The following is an 18,489-nucleotide window of genomic DNA, read 5'->3' on the forward strand; positions in this document are numbered from 1 at the left end:
TAATTTTATATGGCTATGAACTAATAGAGGTTTTTACATTTTAAAGCCTTGTTAAAAAAAGGAAAAAGGCAAAAAAAAAAATCTGTGACAGAGATGTATGTGGCCTTCAAAACCTCAAATATTTATGGTCTGGTCATTTACAGAAAAAGTTTGCTGACCCTCCCCACTTACATAAAAGTGAAAGGATTACCTAATATAAAAAAGTCTTGTAACATATATACAGATACTCAATTTCATTTATAAGAGAAATATAAATGCAAACTAAATTGAAATACATTCCTTACTTATCAAAGGACAAAAATCTAAAAGTTTGCCAACTTATTTTGTTGACAAGGTAAATAGTTACTTTTATATCAGTAAGAAGTGGTTAAAGTGAACTCTGATACACTGAAACATGATGAAGTATGCAACCTTAAAAGTGAATGAGGGACATTGCTATGTGGATGATATGGAATGATCTTCAGTAGATATTGTTAAGTGAAAAAAGCAAGGAATAGGAAAGTAGAGTATGTTACCTTTGAATATTAAGAGAAGGAGGTAATGAGAAAACACACACACACACACACACACACACACCCCTATACTTAAACAAAAGCAAAAATGGAGCAAAAAATGTTTACCCCTAGGATAAGGAGAAAACAAGATGAGGAATAGGACTGGAAGACAGAGCTCTCAGAAAGTATCTTGGGTCTACTGCTTTGACTTTGGAGCCATCCAAAACTTTTACAAAATTAAAATAATGGGGAAAAAAAGAAAGGTACCACCAATCAAATGCAGTATGACAGTATTGCTTGGACAAACCTTCTAAGGAGGCAGAACTTTCTAGGCTTGTTCTGCTGAAGTCCACTCCCTTAGTTCCTGAAGTGGCATGGCTCTCCTGGGAAGAAGTGGCTCCTTCCAACTCATGGCAGACATCTTCGTCTGTTAAAGAGGTAGATTCAGAATCCTGGGCTCCCACTGAAGAAAGACTGGTACGATCAGAACTTTGATCCTAAAGACATAAGTATAAGCTTAATTTCCTTCATATTTAAAGTTAATTAATTAAAAGGCTACTGCTAAGGTAGGGGAACTACCTAGCTATTCAGAAAACCAGTTAATCAACATTACAACTTACAGAGAAAAAAAAAAAACAACTAATTTTATAAGGGCACACTAATTTGGACAAACATGCTGGAGATCAACTTTTGAGAGAGCATTTTTTTTTTAGCTAGATCAAAGTAAATTACTATTAGTAAGATAACCCTGCTGACTGTAAATCTTTATTTGTAATTTCCCTCCCTGCAAATCCAGCCCAGGATGAAACCATTAGAATCGCATTTTATTCTTTTTAAATAAATCATTTATGTTTACATTTTGCTCTTTTCCACAATATTCCAGGTATTAAAAACATGTATTTCTAGTTTTCATTTCTGAGAACACTAAAGTATAAGTTATTTTTTCCTGGTTATACCAATAATACGTAAGAAAATATGGTTAATATAAATTTTTGTATGAAGAAAAAAGTTAACATCACTAATTCTACTGCCCAGATAATAAAAATTATTTTTCCTAGTCAGGCACATGTATAAATGAGTTATTTTAGTATCCAAATGATTTTATTGGCTTTTTGGTTACATCTAGTACTTTTATTTTATTATTTTTTTTAAAGATTTATTTATTTTTATTTATTTATTTATGCAAGCACTGGGTACAGTCAGAAGCGTGGGAGGGTGAGAGAATTCACCAGAGCCAGAGCGGGGAGCAGAGCAGGCAGAAGGACCGAAGCACACTGCTGAGGGGAGCAGCGGGCGGCAGGAGAGGTCTGCGCGCCATGTGGGACCCTCCTCTGGTGGCCGGGGAGCAGCCGGGGATCGAACCGGCGCCGCAGAGGCCGCGGGCAGCTTCGCAACCCAGCGCTCAACCGCTGCGCCACCGGGGAGGCCCTACATCTAGTACTTTTAAGTGGGGGCTCTAAGGATTACAAAATATGTATCTAGTTATTTCCAGTCTACTTAAAGTTGGTATTGTACCACTTCACATATAATAAATAACTTGATGAACAGCAGTGGAGTGAGTTCCTTTACCACAATAAGAATCTATGTATATTGAAAATAATGTTCCATTGTTGCATGCAAACTTTCATTTGGGACAGTTATAATTATTTTAAGGAATTTAAGAGGTAAAAAAGTAATTTTTTTATTAGCCAGCTATTTAATTCTTTCTTTCCTGAAGATATCAGGTTTCTTTCTGGTATCATTTTTCTTTAGCCTAAAACACTTCCTTTAGTGTATCTTATTGAGCTACTCTGCTAGCCATGAATTCTTTTATCTGAAAATGTCTTTATTTTACTTTTACCCCTAAAGAATATTTTCACTGGATATAGAATTCTGGGCTGACAGCTCTTTTCTTTCAATACATTAAAGGTGGTGTTCTGCTGTTTTCTTCTCCCCAGGGATTATATGAAAAATACCTGGTCATTCTCTGTTCTTCTTATTTCTCTCTAGGTAATATGTTTTTTATTCCTGCAGTCATTTTATTAGCAGATGAATATCTTTGCTTTTTAGTAGTTTTGTTTATATGTGGGTAGGTGTGGTTTTCTTTGAGTTTATCCTCTTGATAGTTTGCTGAGTCTCTTGTGTCTGTAAATCTACCAAATTTGGGGATTTTCAGCTCTATTTCTTCAAATATCTTTTCTATCACAATCTCTTTCTCTTGCACTTCTGGAAGTCCAATTTTGTTATATCTTCTGACACCATGCCACAAGTCCCTGAGTCTTTGTATGTTTTTATGAAGTCTTTTCTTTCTCCTTCAATCAGTATTTTCTATTACTGATCTTTAAATTCATTGACTCTGTGCTCTCCACTCTGCTACTGAACCCAGCCAGTAAGTTTATTTCAGAATGTATTTTTTAGTAATAAAATTTGTTTTTTTGGATAAGTTCACTTTTTACTGAAAATTCCTTTTTATTTTATGTGTTTATCTCAGGAATCTAGTTATGATATCTGCTTAAATTTCTGCCTGATAATATGAGTCATCTCAGCTTTTCCCTGGAGAACTGGTTGCATTTTTTTGTTATTTATATATCAAGTAATTCTGGATTTAAATTTGGACCTTGTGAATTTTTTTTTAAAGATTTATTTATGTATACAAGAACTGGGGTACAGGCCAGAGGTGTGGAGGGTGAGAGAATTCACCAGAGTGGGAAGCAGAACAGGCAGAATGACTGAAATACACTGCTGAGGGGAAGCAGCAGGCGAAACAGGAGAGGTCTGCTGTGCCATGTGGGTAGCTCCCTGGCTGGGATAGAATTCATGTTGCAGTGGCTGAGGATAGCTTCATAAGTTGCTTTCCTTGTATTTATTCTACTGGATATTAAGTTTGTGAGTTGACATCTTGAGTCACTTTTGGAAAAATTCTTGGTTATTAGCTTTTTAAATGATCTATCCCATTCTCTCCTTTTCTTGTGGAGCTCAATCATATCAATGTTAGGCATTTTCACAGAAACCTACATTACTTTCTGTAGTTTTCATTTCTTCCTGTATTTCAATGTCGTTATCTTTTGCTGACTTCCTACCTAATTTACTAACATTCTCCCCCTGTGTTTTGTCTGTTACTAAATCTAACTACTGCATTCTTAATTTTCCAGTTCTATGAGTTATACTTTATTTTTTATTTTTATTTTTTTAAAGATTTATTTATTTATTTATACAAGCACTGGGTACAGTCAGAAGCACGGGAGGGTGAGAGAATTCACCAGAGCCAGAGCGGGGAGCAGAACAGGCAGAAGGACCGAAGTACACTGCTGAGGGGAGCAGCGGGCGGCAGGAGAGGTCTGCGTGCCATGTGGGACCCTCCTCCGGTGGCAGGGGAGGGCTGGGGAGCAGCTGGGGATTGAACCAGTGCTGCAGAGGCTGTGGGCAGCTTTGCAACCCAGCGCTCAACCGCTGCGCCACCGGGGAGGCCCTATACTTTATTTTTTAAAAAGATTTATTTATTTTTATACAAGAGCTGGGGTACAGGCCAGAGGCGTGGGAGGGTGAGAGATTCACCAGAGACAGAGTGGGGAGCAGAACAGGCAGACTTACTGAAATACACTGCTGAGGGGAGCACCTAGCAAGACAGGAGAGGTCTGCCTCACCATGTGGGATTCTTGCTGGCCGGCTGGGATTGAACCCGCACTGCAGAGGCTGTGGACAGCTTCATAGTGCTGCATTCAACCCGCTGTGCCACCGGGGAGGCCCTATACTTTATTCTTTTTAATAGGTAACTTACCTGGTGAACTTTTCCACTGTTTCAGTTTTCCTTTTTTAGCTTTTCCTTTATTTTCTTAAAGATATTATACTTACTGCAAAGTCTAATCCAAATATTTAGATCACCTGAAGGCCTGTGAACACCATGTACCTTTCTTGTATTTTAGTTATGTTCCTATCTCTTGGTATAGCTATTTTTAACTGTATGAGAGATAGGCATGTAAAGACTCCAGATAATGTTCTTTTTCTCCAGAAAGGGTTCATTCTTTGTGAAATAAAGGTGGATTATTGTAATTAAATCACAAGCAGACCTAAGTTAATCTTATGTTGCAGTTTGGTCTACCTCTAGTTTGCCAGTGCTCCTAAGGAATAGTTTTGCAGGACTTACAACTAAGGGCCCAATGGATTTACCAGCTATGGCCCTCTCTCCCTCTCTCCTTCCAGCAGTTCATAAACTTTAGTTATTACACCATAGAACGGGTGGGATCTCTTATTTATCAGAGATTTCCTCCCTACCTTTTTAGCTTCCTGATTCAATTTCCAGTATTTGGAAAATTTCTTGAAGGAAAAAACCTGTGTATCTGAGGACCTTCAAGTCTCTGTCTTTGTCTCTCTAGCTGTACAAGATCCCAAAAGCTCTTCTCATCCCCTCACCTCTCTACAGTCTTCTGATAAGTAAGGTAAAGCCTGGATCTGCAACCTCCTGCCATGTGCTCAGAGTAAGTGCCCTCAGTGAAAAGCAGCTACTGAACTTCAATTCATCTGTTCAATTCTCTTTCTATAACCTTATTCCTCTATAGTTTTTTTTCAGTTCTGTGATGACTTTAAACAGATACCTGATATACTCCTTTAGCTTTTGCTTTTGGGAGGTACGTAGATCTATTAGAAGCTAAATCATCCTAACCAGAAAGAGAAACCCTCTGCCTTGGAAGGCATGCAAGACAGTTTCTGGGAAACAAAAACAAAACAAAACAAGCAAACCACCCCATGCATTTTGAAGGAAGTTCTGTAAGCATTTTTACATAACACTGATTTTTACCCCTTCTATAAATGGAATGATAAGCATAATCTTAGTGAGTTCTCTTTTCCTTTTGAAGTTATTATTCAAGTTCGAGTTTTGAGGCTTACAAACCAGGTGTTTAAGGAGAATGATAAAAAAAGATATGCATGTAAGGGACTTTGGTGGTAGAGGAGAGTGAAAGGAAAAGTATAAAATACTAAAGAAAATTACCTTAGATGATGCAGTATACATGGTGAATCTTGAATACCATTTGCTTGCTTTTTCTGCAACTCCTTTCCCAGCAGTGAACATGCTGTTCCTTAGAACATCTAGTTTAGGTACTAGTAGTGTATCTAAATTAAATGAAGGTGATGAATGGGTTAATGCATTTTGAGATTCTTCCCTAAATGGGCAGGAAGGTGAGAACGCTGGAGAAGACCAAAGTCTATCCCTGGGTCTGTCATCATTTTTTGTATAGCTTTTAGATTTAGTAAGTCTTGCTGGTCTAGGAGAATTAGGAGGTAGGCTAGACCTTCTGCATGCCTTGACCAATGTTGGACTTTTCTTACTGGCTAATTTATCATCACATGCCCGCTGTAAATCAACACTAGGTGTGCGACTTGTCAAAGGACTGCTCATGTTATTCATGTACATCTCAATTTCTTCAGCTAAATCCCGCCTAGCAGATGGCGTTGAAATGCTTTTGTTATCATCTTCATCCTCCTCGTCCTCCTCTTTTTGCTGCTGTTCAGTCTCAGCAACTAGAAGAGAGAGGGGATCAAATCCTGTTGCAACATCAGTTTTTTCGAAAGGTTTTACTGAAAAGCTGCTGTTCATGCGCTGAATCCTTCTGGAATTTTGTGTAGCAGCATATCCCACTTTTGGTCCATCTGTTTCATTGTCTAAGTCTTCTAAGTCAAAAATAACAGGAGAATCCACCTTGTCTGAAAAACAGTTTGAGCCATCAAAAGGTGTGTCATCGTCACTAGATTCCTTTTCCAGACTCTCTCTTTTTGATCTTAAAGGTGGCTTTCCAATATCAAGACTACTTGGTCTTGTGTTTTTTGAGATAACATTTGAAAGAATTTTTGCATCAGCTCCTAATTTTTCCACCATCTCTCCAGGGTTTGCTTCCTGGTTAAATCTATTCAGCATAAGTCCCATCACTACTCCTCCACTCAGATTGCGGTTTCTATTTCCCCAGGACATTCGTGGTTGCAAATTCGGTTCCCCGTCACTTTTATGTCTTTTCCTGAAGCATCTATTTTGATTCCCTGTTTCATTTGTATCCTCAAAAGATGATATTAAGAGTAGCTCTGATGTGCTTTCTGAAAAACAAGAGTGGTGGTTTTAGCCAAGAAAAATACAAGGTGCAAATACAAATTGTCTTAAATCTTTAAAATACTGGTAATGAAAATGATAATAGCAAGTACTCACTGAGTGCCTGCTACTTGACAAATACTATACTAGGCACTTACATTATCTACCATAATCATTCCAACATCTAAATGGGTTGAGAAAAAAATGACACTCTGATTTATTACCCAGGCCAAAGTTACCCAGATTTGACTAAATTGTAAAGCATATGCTCCTCTACATGAGGATGCATTACTTTTTAAAATTGATAAATTAAAATTAATGTTTATCCTTGTAAATATTCAACAACAATAATAATAGTAGTAAACTTACATTAATTCCACCAAACTGATTAAATAACAGTGATTATACAATTCTGGCTGTGGTAATGAATTTTATTTTATTTTTAAATTTTATTTATTTTTTTTAAAGATTTGTTTATTTATTTATTTATACAAGCACTGGGTGCAGTCAGAGGCACGGGAGGGTGAGAGAATTCACCAGAGCCAGAGCGGGGAGCAGAGCAGGCAGAAGGACTGAAGTACACTGCTGAGGGGAGCAGCGGGCGGCAGGAGAGGTCTGCGCGCCATGTGGGACCCTCCTCTGGTGGCCGGGGAGCAGCCGGGGATCAAACAGGCGCTGCAGAAGCTGCGGGCAGCTTCACAACCCAGCGCTCAACCGCTGCGCCACCGGGGAGGCCCTGCGGTAATGAATTTTAGATTTTGAATCTTCCATCTATAAAAATGAAAAAATCCAAAACACTAAACCAAAAGGCAGCTTGGTTAGTTTCAGCCATAAATAAGAATTTTTTTAAAAACTCGAAATCCCTATGATTATGGATGCAGTTAAGTAATTTTACCTTTGCTTTACATATTGATTGCAAGTTTGTACCAGTGAAATGTGAATGGCTACTTTGTGTTTAGACATTGTTCACTGCTTTTTATCAAATTACTCAGGTACCAATGTTAAAAGCAGAAATATAGACTTTTGATCACTTTCTTTGCCCTTATTATTATTACATTATTATTATGTGGGAGTCTAGGTATGGTATTGTCAATTATCCTTTTTCATGCTTAATCCAACAGAATTAGCCCTCCGTGATCTATGGGTGCTTTGGTAGGGGGTGTGATGTGGTAAAATACATCTAAAGAGGTGCGAACCTAGTTCCTTAAATTATATTCAGTGTTATAAACCTATGTTACCTCAAAAAAAAAAAAAACGAAAGCCCTCTGTAATCAGGCAATTACGAAAAATGCACCTTTTTGCTAGAGACCATAAAGTCTACAAACTACTGTAGTTTTAGTATATGTGCTGCCGAAGCGAGCACCAAACTACTGTAGTTTAATAAACATTTCATTAACCTGGTAAAAAGCACAGTGGAGAGTAAAGTTTATTCTTTTTTTCTATATCAGCTTATGATTAAGGATATATGAAACCAAGAATACGCTCTTTATAAATCAAGTTCAACAGGTTTGTGGCTTACACATGCCCATATAAACCAATCCCAAGTCTTGTTAGAGAAAGAGAAGTTTATTATCCGCAGATAATGGCGACAAAGAAAGTAAACTGATTTATAGACTGCCTCCTCAGCCCCACTGGGACTGCCCTTTAAGGAGGTAAGGGGCAGAAAGGAGACAAAAAAGCTCTTGGCGATAGGATATAGGGGTATTGATTGGGTATTGCTGATCATCATCTGCTCATCTGAGCAGGTTCAGATGGGGTTCATGCTTCCACATATGTCACATGTTCAGAATATGGTGGCCCAACTCCTCTTGGTGTAGATATTAGTGTTATTAGGAATTTGGTGTGAATATAGGGTCAGGAACTCAGACACTGGGCATGCTCAATCTGTTTTTAAAAACGGGCAGATTGCTCTAACTAATTATGGGTGGTTGGATTCTGGTTATCTAGAAAAACTAAAATATAATATATGGTTAGTAAGACATTTTGCCTCTGGGAGTAAATCAAATGTGGGGGGAGGTGCTTACTCAGAGACATTATCTTCCATGAGTAAATCAGATGGGGACTAGGCTTGCTTTTAAGGAGTTAGTCAAATAATGAAGCTCTAATTGCAAATCCTAATTGCATTTCTGTATTCTGAAGCCCTAGAATTATCTATCTTAGCCACTTGTTCCCTGTCTTCTGAGGTGCTGGTCTGACAACATTTCTGATATCCTGGGAAATTTCTGTTTGACAGATAAAAGTATTATCAACAAGGAACCTTATAACCCAAAGATAGTATTCTGGAACTGCATTTAAATAGATGTATAAGGGTTCCTTTGCAAAGTCACAACTATGTTACCCAAAAGACAAACAGTGTTGGCTACTGAACTATACCAGGGCTTTGCAAACCACCTCAGAGCCAAATCCAGCTTGTAGGACTGTTTTTGTACCGTGTGAAATGGTTTTTAATTTTTTTTTAATATTTATTTATGCATACAAGAGTTGGGGTATAGGCCAGAGGTGTGGGGGGTGAGAGGAGTCACCAGAAATAGAGTGGGGAACAGAACAGGCGGATTCATTGAAATACACTGCTGAGGGGAGAAGTGGGCGAGATAGGAGAGGTCTGCTGCACCATTGTGGGTAGCTCCCTGTCCATGGATTGAACTTGCTGCAGTGGCTGCAGATAGCTTCATAGGTTGTGTCTTAACCTCTTGTGCCACCAGGGAGGCCCCGGTTTTTACTTTTTAAAGGGTTGTAAAAATCACACACACACACACACAAACGCACACACACAGAACAGGTGACAGATAGTGTATGTGGCTTGTAAGACATAAAATATTTACATTTACAGAAAAGTTAGTCAGATCTTAAGTTTATATACATGTTAAATTCAACCAGACAAAGTTTCTAACACAGGCTGCAACTATTTCGCTTCCTTGCACCAAGTATTTGGCTCTGTGATAGAATTCTGGCCCGTGATACTAAAATGGTAGTTTTTGAGGGTTTCTGAAAAATCTATTTTCCTGAAAAGCAGATGTGACTAGTGACCCCCTTTGCCATTCTTTTTCCCTTGCAGAACAGTGAAGCCTGAAGTCGCCAGTGGTCATGTTATAATCTTGTTTAGGTCCAGAGAATTGATGGCAAAGCCCTTAAGCCAACATCCTGAGGCAATAGTTTACCTATAAACTTCTTACTTGAGAAAAATAAGTCAACTTATTTAAGTCATTGTGAATCTTATTTTCTGAGATTTTTTTGTTAGATTTCTGAATATGCTGTAATTCTTTCCTACAACATAATATTTTACCTATTGCTTCTTTCTGTTTAGAACACTCCCTACTTCCTCTCAGTTCCTCCTTCACAGCCCATTCACATTTGCTTTCAACTCAACCTTCAGATCTAAGCTCAAAAACTGTATTCTCAGGGGCCTCCTTGGTGGCGCAGCAGGTTGAGCGCCGCGCTGTGAAACTGTCCGCAGTCTCTGCAGCGCAGGTTCGATTCCCGGCCCACCAGGGAGAAACCCACATGGTGCGGCAAACCTGCCTTGCATGCTGCTCCCCTCAGCAGTGTATTCGATCCATCGACCTGTTCTGCTCCCCGCTCTTTCTCTGGTGAACTCTCTCACCCTCTCAAGCTTCTGGCCTGTACCCCAGTTCTTGTATAAAAAAAATCTTTAAAAAAGTAAACAAAACCAAAACAAAACAAAACTATATTCTCAAGAAAGCCTGCCCTGACTAATGTCTCCTTTAATCCAGGATACATCTCTCTATTACATGTTCTCTTAGCAACCTACAGCCCTATTCACAGTTTTTAATTTCAGATATTTTTACATTTACTTGATTATGTGATCAATGCTTCTCCTTCACTCTGACCTGATGATGGCAGGCACCATGTTTATTTTATTTTCCTTATTATAGCCCCCAAAGCATCTGGCATACGGTAGCAAAGTAGGAGGTCAAAAAATTATTACTGAATGAATTATTACTGTCTATTGGGGAAACAACTGCCACCAACTGACTAATCCAGAATCTATCATATTATAGAATGATATAACTGAATATAGAGATAAAAAGTTAAAACTTACTAAAACCAGAATTACGTTTAGAAAAACATTTCAGAGTACATTTCACTTCAGAGTAAATTCTCTTCTGGTAAACTATCAGTAGTTCAAGATATCACATGTTAAATTCTCAAGATAATTATGAAGTAGCTATAGGGTGGAAATTTTACTTCAATATCCAGTTAAACATTGAAGCATCTCTTTGGTTATTCTACCCCCATATTTTCAGAAACTGTCAGACAGATATCCATATAAATAAAATATCCATAAACTATACTGCAAAACATAGCTAAAACTGAAAATGCTTTAAATGCCAGCGTGTTTTATATTTTAGGATTAAAAAAAGTCCTAAAGAAGTATTTTTCTAGCATATTTGCTCCACATCCCATCCATTTAGATAGTTCATATCTAGAACCTTGACAGCTGTCCCATAAATCCAGAGACACATTAACCCCTTATCACATATTCCTGTACTTGAAGTTAAAAACAAACAAATACCACTGGAAAGAATAATAATAATACTTCAAAGTGTAGTAAAAGAAGATAATATAAGAGGTGAAAGTATATCAAACTAAAAATTGTACCAAGAACTGGACAAGAAAGTTTGAATACATTTACAAAAAATACAGATATGTTATTCTGCACATAACGAAGGAACAAAGGTATACTATTCAACTCACCTGTGCTTTCTCCTGATATTTTATCTTCACTGTTGTTACTTGCACCACTAAGGCGGACAATACTGGAAGAACCTTGATAATTGAGCTTAGGAAGGCAATCAGTACTTCCTTTTGCACTCTCATTCTCTGATACTGTAAAGATAAAAAATTGTATTTCAGAGGAGGCATACACAGCAGTAGCTTTTAGTTTTAAATATTTCTATCTGAAAACAGGTGTAAAAATATTGAACACCTCTATATCTATTTGTCAACCACAAATAACTGACTGTACTCATTTGAGGCCTCAAGGTGTAGATCAAATTACGAAGTCTTTTTTTTTTTTAAAGATTTATTTATTTATACATACAAGAACTAGGGTATAGGCCAGAGGTGCGGGGGTGGTGTTGAGAGGATTCACCAGAAACAGAGGGGGAACAGAACAGGTAGACTGACTGAAATACACTGCTAAGGGGAGCAGCAGGCGAGACAGGAGAGGTCTGCTGCGCCATGTGGGTAGCTCTCTGGCTGGCCAGGGATCAAACTTGTGCTGCAGAGGCTGTGGATAGCTTCACAGTGCTGTGCTTAACCCCTTGCACTACCTGGGAGGCCCCAAATTACTAAGTCTTAATCATATATGAAGTCCATGCAAATATTTTATACTTCTCATTTGGTTGAAAAAAACTACTTTTGGTGGGGGGATGAAGGCAAAAAGTATAATAGGCCATTAATAAAAGCATTAAAATACTGTTAAGCCTCAGAAAAAAGGTTTACTGTTAAACCTCAGAAAACAATGCTTTGCTACTCTTCACACATGAAGCATTTGTAAATTGGAATATTAGGTTGCAGAGAGGGCGTATAATGGGAAAAAAGAAGGAATTATAATGGGAAAGTGCACAATAAAATTAACACTTTTGTAACTAAAGTATTTGTATTTTCTATTAATGTAAGTTCACAGATTTATACAATATCAACTTAAACAATACCTACATGAACTAGAATCACTCCCTTTCTTATCTTTTTCTTCTTGAATGTCCTCAGCAGTTGTATCCCCTCTTCTAACTTCATCCTTTGATAAGGAATTATACCCAAGATCAGATTGGCCACCTGGAAAAAAGGAAAAAAAAAAACCCACCAATGCTGTTTATCATAAACTTCTTTTGTGAAAACAATCAGAATTAGGAGTAACACATTAGTGTTAGAATTTATGTATATAATTTTTTTCTGGATAATTGCAATCAAAAGCATTATTTTATTAGCTCTCCCTGATCTCTATTAATATGAGAACAGGATGATCTCAAAAGAACTTATTTCTGACTTTCCACTAGTCAAAAGTAACTATATACATTCATACAGACAAATCAGACTTTTTTTTATAGAATTCTATGATCTTTCTAGGTGAAAGTCTGGGTTCCAACTAAGCAACAGAGAAGAGAAATCTGCAGGAAATTCATAATAGAACATTTAAACACAGATTATTAGAGTTGAGTATCTAAATAACTGCTAAAAAGGGAGGGGGTTGTTTAAAATCATTGATAATCAATTTTTCTCAAAATTTAATTGAATAATCATTGAGTTGGATTTGCACATATGTCCAACTATAAGAAAAGAAAAGCTAATGTTATTGTTAAAAAAGCAAGAGGAACGATGATATAAGAACATTTTTAATACATAGTTCTGTTAAAGAGATACTGTAATTTTCAGCAAATGGTCTTCACTAGATTAGCATCAAAATGTAACAGTTTGAATCCTACTTCTCTATTTTAGGAGATGTGATTTAAGTAAATCACTTAAACTTTTATCTGGATCTTAAGTTCCCAGATTAATAATACATGAAAGATTATGTAAGGAATGGTTTTATAAACTTGTAAAGAACTAAAGGACTTGTATTAAGTATCACTAGGTATTTATGTTAATATTCTTGTTAGAAAAGAAATACAGGCTCAAAATTGGAATCAAACTTTCACCTCTATTTCCAAAGAAACTACAAATTTAAAAATGTGAAGACAACCTTGATGACATTTATGCTTTTATTAAGTTCCGTATTACTTTAACATAGCCTTTTAAAGGTCATAATTAAAAATAATTGATTTCTCATTTTGAAGAGATAATGCCTGAAGATGACTACTATAACTGATTAAATTTATATGGCATAATCAAAAATAAAGTCAGTCAGGGAAGAACAAGTATGAAAATTACATTTCAACACAATTAGCTTACATTTATTATTCTTGAAGATAGGCATTAAAGGAGATAGTCTAAAATAACATTACCATTTTGCAGAGATAGAAGTCTTATATTTTAATGTTTGGATTTTTTTTAGATTTATTTTTTATTTATACAATAGCTGGGGTACAGGCCAGAGGCACGGGAGGGTAAGAGGATTCACCAGAGATAGAATGGGGAGCAGAATAGGCAGACAGACCAAAAGCACTGCTGAGGGGAGCAGTGGGCGTGACAGGAGAAGTTGGCCGTGCCATGTGGGAATCTCTTTGGCTGGCCGGGAATCGAACCTGCGCTGCAAAGGCGGTGGACAGCTTTACAGTGCTGTGCTCAACCTGCTGCACCACCGGGGAGGCCCTAATGTTTGGATTTTTAAATTTAAAGTTTCTGTCCATTAAGTGGTGACTTATACAATATTCAAAAGTAATGTGAATTTTTTTAAATGTAATAATTAAAAGGACAGAATTATCCACGTAATTTATTTTTTAGTGCCTCACTAAAAAGTACTTAGGGGAAGCTTATGTACAAGTTTTATATTTTAATGAAACTAAAGCTATTTTCATGCTAGAATGTTAATGTTTTCTATACATGTAAAAATTTTCAGTACAACTTTTTACTTTAAGATTCATAAGAAGATGCAAAAAATAATACTGTACAGAAAGTTCCTGTGTACCATTTACCTAGTTTCCTCCAATGCTGATATTTCATATAAAACACAATATATTGTTAAAGCCAGGAAATTGATATCATAGAGTACCAGTAACTCACATGGGGACTAAAGTTTCTTTTTGTAAACTCTAATAACATTTTCATAATTACAAAGAATTTATCCTAAGAAAGTAATATGATAAAGAGATCTGTGTGCTATCCAGAGTTAACTGAATTATCACTGGGCTAAATACTTGTATGAGCTACTTTATAACCTCTCTTAAACTTTTATTTCTATTCAAATAAAGAATAAAATTGCATGTAGTTATCAAATTCAACTACAGATCAAATGCCTAACATATAAAATTAAAACATGACAGTTAAACATATCATTGAAAATTAAAATCTAAAAATGATAGACTAACAAATCTAGTTTTTAAGATGTACTATAATAAATGTATACATAAGCACACACAAACCTGTACTAGATCTATCATCAGTAGCATATACTTTGATTAAACCTGTATTAAAAGGTGCCTGTTCCACAGTGTGTGTCCCATGACCACTATCCATGCTGCCATGACTAACAGCATCCAGGTCACTGCCATCTGCTTAAGAACACAATTTGACAGCATTTTACTACTCAAGGAGATACCAAAAATACACATTAGTTTGTCACTCAAGCTAATAATTTACTAATACTGAACATGAAAAGTACCACATAATTAGCAAAATGCAACTATAATGAAGAAACCTATTGTGAATTATCAATACTAAAATGAGACCAACAAAGGATGATAATTTAACAGTACAAGAAAAAGAAAGGGAAATTTGGTGCTTTTTAAATGGGAAGAAAACTCTTAACATTAGAATTATTGTAATGGCAATAAAAACTAGAAAACATTCATTTTTTTGGAAACTATTTTAAATTTCTAAAAATGTCAAATATTACCAGTCCATTAATTTTAAAAGAAAGGTAAAACACACATTCTTTAAAGCTTTAATTACCTGAGAGAGTTGTTTGTGATAAGTGTGCATGTTTCTTTAGAGCTCTTTTGAACTGTGCTACTCCTAAAACAACATTTCTTACTTTTGTCCAAAGAAAGTAGCCACTACGACTTCTTGAAGGCCAGGTACTTTCCAAAACAGCCTATTCATTCAACAAAACAAAATAATTAGTACAAGAATTTTTATAAATGAACACACTGGCTTTAGAGTCAAGCTAAAGAATATCAAAGTAAATTGTATAACATAAATTAACACAAAAAACCCTTGATTTATGAAATAAATTGTACTCTACAATACATGCTCAATAACCTCACACATCAATTACTTCTGCCATTAAATTAAGGTTGTATAATCACACAAGTGATACTCTTTTTCTAGTAAACCAAAGTAATTACCTTATTATAATAACCATAAGTAATGGCATTGGGGTCAATACCAGCTTTCTGCATTTCAAAAAGGACTCGCACTGCAAGCACTGGCTGATCATACTGTCCACAGAGCTGCATTAGAATGCGGTAACACACCTGAAACACAGTAAGTTCAAAAATGTACAGAGACAAAGTATCTATATAGTGAATTCAGAATAAACTAATGCATTTTAAAGAATAATTTTTACCTCATCAGGTGGATCCATCTTCTTTGACTGCATTTTTTTAAGCACATCATATGCTGTTTTCAGAGCCCTTACTTTTGAATGACATACTTTCACATACGCTGGGAGACAAATAAACCACAGTCCATAACAGTGACGTAGTAAACACCTAGACCACATTTGAGGGATGGAAGAATACCTCTTTGCAATTTTATGGGCTGATTTAATTTCCTAGGGAAAAAAAATACAAGGATGTCATTAATAAATTTACACATTTAAGCGTCCTTATTTAACTGAATGCTGGACAAGTACAAATCACATGTTTTTATAATGTTTCCCTATCAAAATCTGTCTATAATTTATATGTATACACATAAGTTTTTGCTTGAGATTATATTATACAATATGTAAACAGAGTCCTAGGACAAGAAAAATGAATTAATGTTTTGAAGTCAGATTACTCTAAATTATTTTTAGAATACTTTGGAGCGCAAAATAATCTAGTAATAGTAAATGGGTAGATGGGAATATGAGTATCAAATCTACTTTTGTACTAATATTTGACTGCATAAAGAACACAAAATTTTCAAAGTACCTGTTTTGTTCTTCTGAACATGGGAGAAGGGCTACTAGGACTACTTGATTTTGAAGGCAATTTGCTCTTTCGTGGTTGTAGAAATCCTTCAGGTCTTTCAAATAAATTGTTCCTGAGAACTGGAAATCCATTATAGCTGTTTTTGAAAAGAAAAAAAAAAGTCCTCAAACACAAAGAGATAATCACACTGGCTAAGGCAAAAAATAAAACTATAACCAATAAGTTCTTAGCTTAGAATTTAACTATCTTTTTCTATCAGACTATGATATATACTCAAATAATATTCACACAAATGAACAAGTATTCAACTATGAAATTAAGAAATGTAATAGCCAAATACAAACTCAAATACGTGCTTTAGAGGAAAAAAAGTGAAATACGTTTAAATTTTGTTGAACTTGACATCAAAACCAGTCACTCATGCATACTTTTAGAAGGTTGTATTTATGTAAATACGTAGCAAACAGCAGATAATATGACATCTGATAGAGGGCCATGAAATCAATACTCTTTCAAACTGGATAATCATTAATATCATTGTTTCTGATTAACTGTGTATTAATGCAGAACCTCTCCCTTAAAAGTTGTAAGTAAAATATTAGCATACCAGGACAAACACTCATCATGAATTTGTTTATTAGGTCAGCTAAGAAGTTCAGGGCCTCATCTATGAGAAAGTGAAATAGAGAGGCTGGAAAGAGTTAAGAAAATGATAGAGTATATGGTTCTGTAAGAAAGTAGGCCTAATTTGGATGCTAGAGCAAGTAGCACTGGACATTTAAAAGGTGGCAGAGGTAGGAAAAAGACATTGAAAAGAACAGAAGAAACCTCCAACCACCAAACTTAACCTGCTTTGTAGTGTTCTTAAAGGCATGTAAATAGTCTTAATTAACTAAGAAAATAACTATCATAAAATACAGCAAACTCTGTATTACTGGAGGCAAATTCAATGGAATAAGAAAATACTGGTAATGATTGAAGGTTAAGTAGGAATAAAATAGCAATTTCAGGAAAACCATGTCCCTTAAAAAATTCATTGTATGCACATGACATGTGTGTGTATCCTATGGAAACTTATTGCTTTACCATTTTATATAGACTATGTAAGGATATGAGTCATCTTGTATTAAGAGGACCTACTGTGCTCATTAAAGACATTTATTTTAAGTTACTTTTCCAATGATGGGTATGACTACATCAAAATTGTATTAGTAATCTGAAAAAAAAAAAAAAAAACTTAGATTGTTTAAAAAATGAGAATGTTATAAGCTAAGTAATTTTCTTGTTAAAAAACTAAATCTAAAAGTAAAATTTAAATTACTATGTTAAAAACAAACTACAAAAAAAAAAAAACCCCAAAACTATCAATGAAACATACTAAAGAGGCCTTAGAAATATAATATACAAAAGAAATCAAAGAAATGAGATCTTATTTGGAAAGAAAAACAAGAGAGAAAGAGAAATTAGGAGAAATATTTTAAATATCTTTGACAAAAGATAGACTTTTAATGGATGAAAAATAAGGGCAGGAATCAGTGCATATAAATTAATCAACATTCACAAACATCTGTTACACCACTTTTTCATCTGTAAAAGGAAGAATTAACCCAAATGATAAATGAGGAGTTCTTGGAAAATCCATTTTCCATGAAAACAACAAACTGACTTAATGAAAGATAGATGTCAAATTGTATTAGAGTCCTTAAATCTTTAGAATTTATTTACTTTAATAAAGGAAGCATTATTAGAGAATTAAAAAATTTCATTTTAAATCTTAAAGGAAATACCACTTAAATAAAAATAAATGTATACCAGAAACTAATTCTAACATATAACAAATGTATATGTTTAATATACATATATAGACAAATGCCTAATCTATCACTATCACGGGCCTTATTTCACTTTGCTCAGAACTTTTCTTTCTTTCCCTCTGGACTTGGAGACAGGAGCAATGCATTATTTAAGTCTATTATACCAAGCATTTAGTAGTTTCTTAAATTAACAATGATCAATTTCAATAGTTCTGAATTTCTGTTACATAAACACTCATGGAAAAAGAAATAGCCTAAAAATATTATATCATCCAAATTAAGACCACAAATACTGACTCTAAATTAAGAGTTACTCCCTTTGTAAACCACAGTTACCTCTGATCAATGTGCTTGGAATAAGAGCATGA

At 35.4% G+C, this 18,489-nt stretch overlaps 1 protein-coding gene across 4 annotated transcripts in view; it reads right to left on the reverse strand.

The window, feature by feature from the left end:
• DENND4A (DENN domain containing 4A) overlaps positions 1 to 18,489 on the reverse strand; it is a 95,031-nt gene that overhangs the window by 13,227 nt on the left and 63,315 nt on the right. For 2 of the 4 annotated variants that reach the window (XM_037502745.2, XM_054688180.1), the window contains exons 17-25: positions 16,308 to 16,443; positions 15,737 to 15,943; positions 15,516 to 15,644; positions 15,121 to 15,262; positions 14,592 to 14,723; positions 12,232 to 12,348; positions 11,266 to 11,397; positions 5,461 to 6,557; positions 802 to 991 (exon numbers count right to left, since the gene is read on the reverse strand). In XM_037502745.2, coding sequence (XP_037358642.1) covers positions 802 to 991; positions 5,461 to 6,557; positions 11,266 to 11,397; positions 12,232 to 12,348; positions 14,592 to 14,723; positions 15,121 to 15,262; positions 15,516 to 15,644; positions 15,737 to 15,943; positions 16,308 to 16,443 — 2,282 coding nt within the window. The remainder of the gene's footprint in view (positions 1 to 801; positions 992 to 5,460; positions 6,558 to 11,265; positions 11,398 to 12,231; positions 12,349 to 14,591; positions 14,724 to 15,120; positions 15,263 to 15,515; positions 15,645 to 15,736; positions 15,944 to 16,307; positions 16,444 to 18,489) is intronic. The other 2 variants (XM_037502746.2, XM_037502747.2) reach the window with 2 other exon arrangements.

The sequence above is a fragment of the Talpa occidentalis genome, unplaced genomic scaffold (genome assembly GCF_014898055.3).
Source record: "Talpa occidentalis isolate TD23 unplaced genomic scaffold, MPIMG_talOcc4v2.1 talOcc4.11, whole genome shotgun sequence".
NCBI lineage: Eukaryota > Metazoa > Chordata > Mammalia > Eulipotyphla > Talpidae > Talpa > Talpa occidentalis.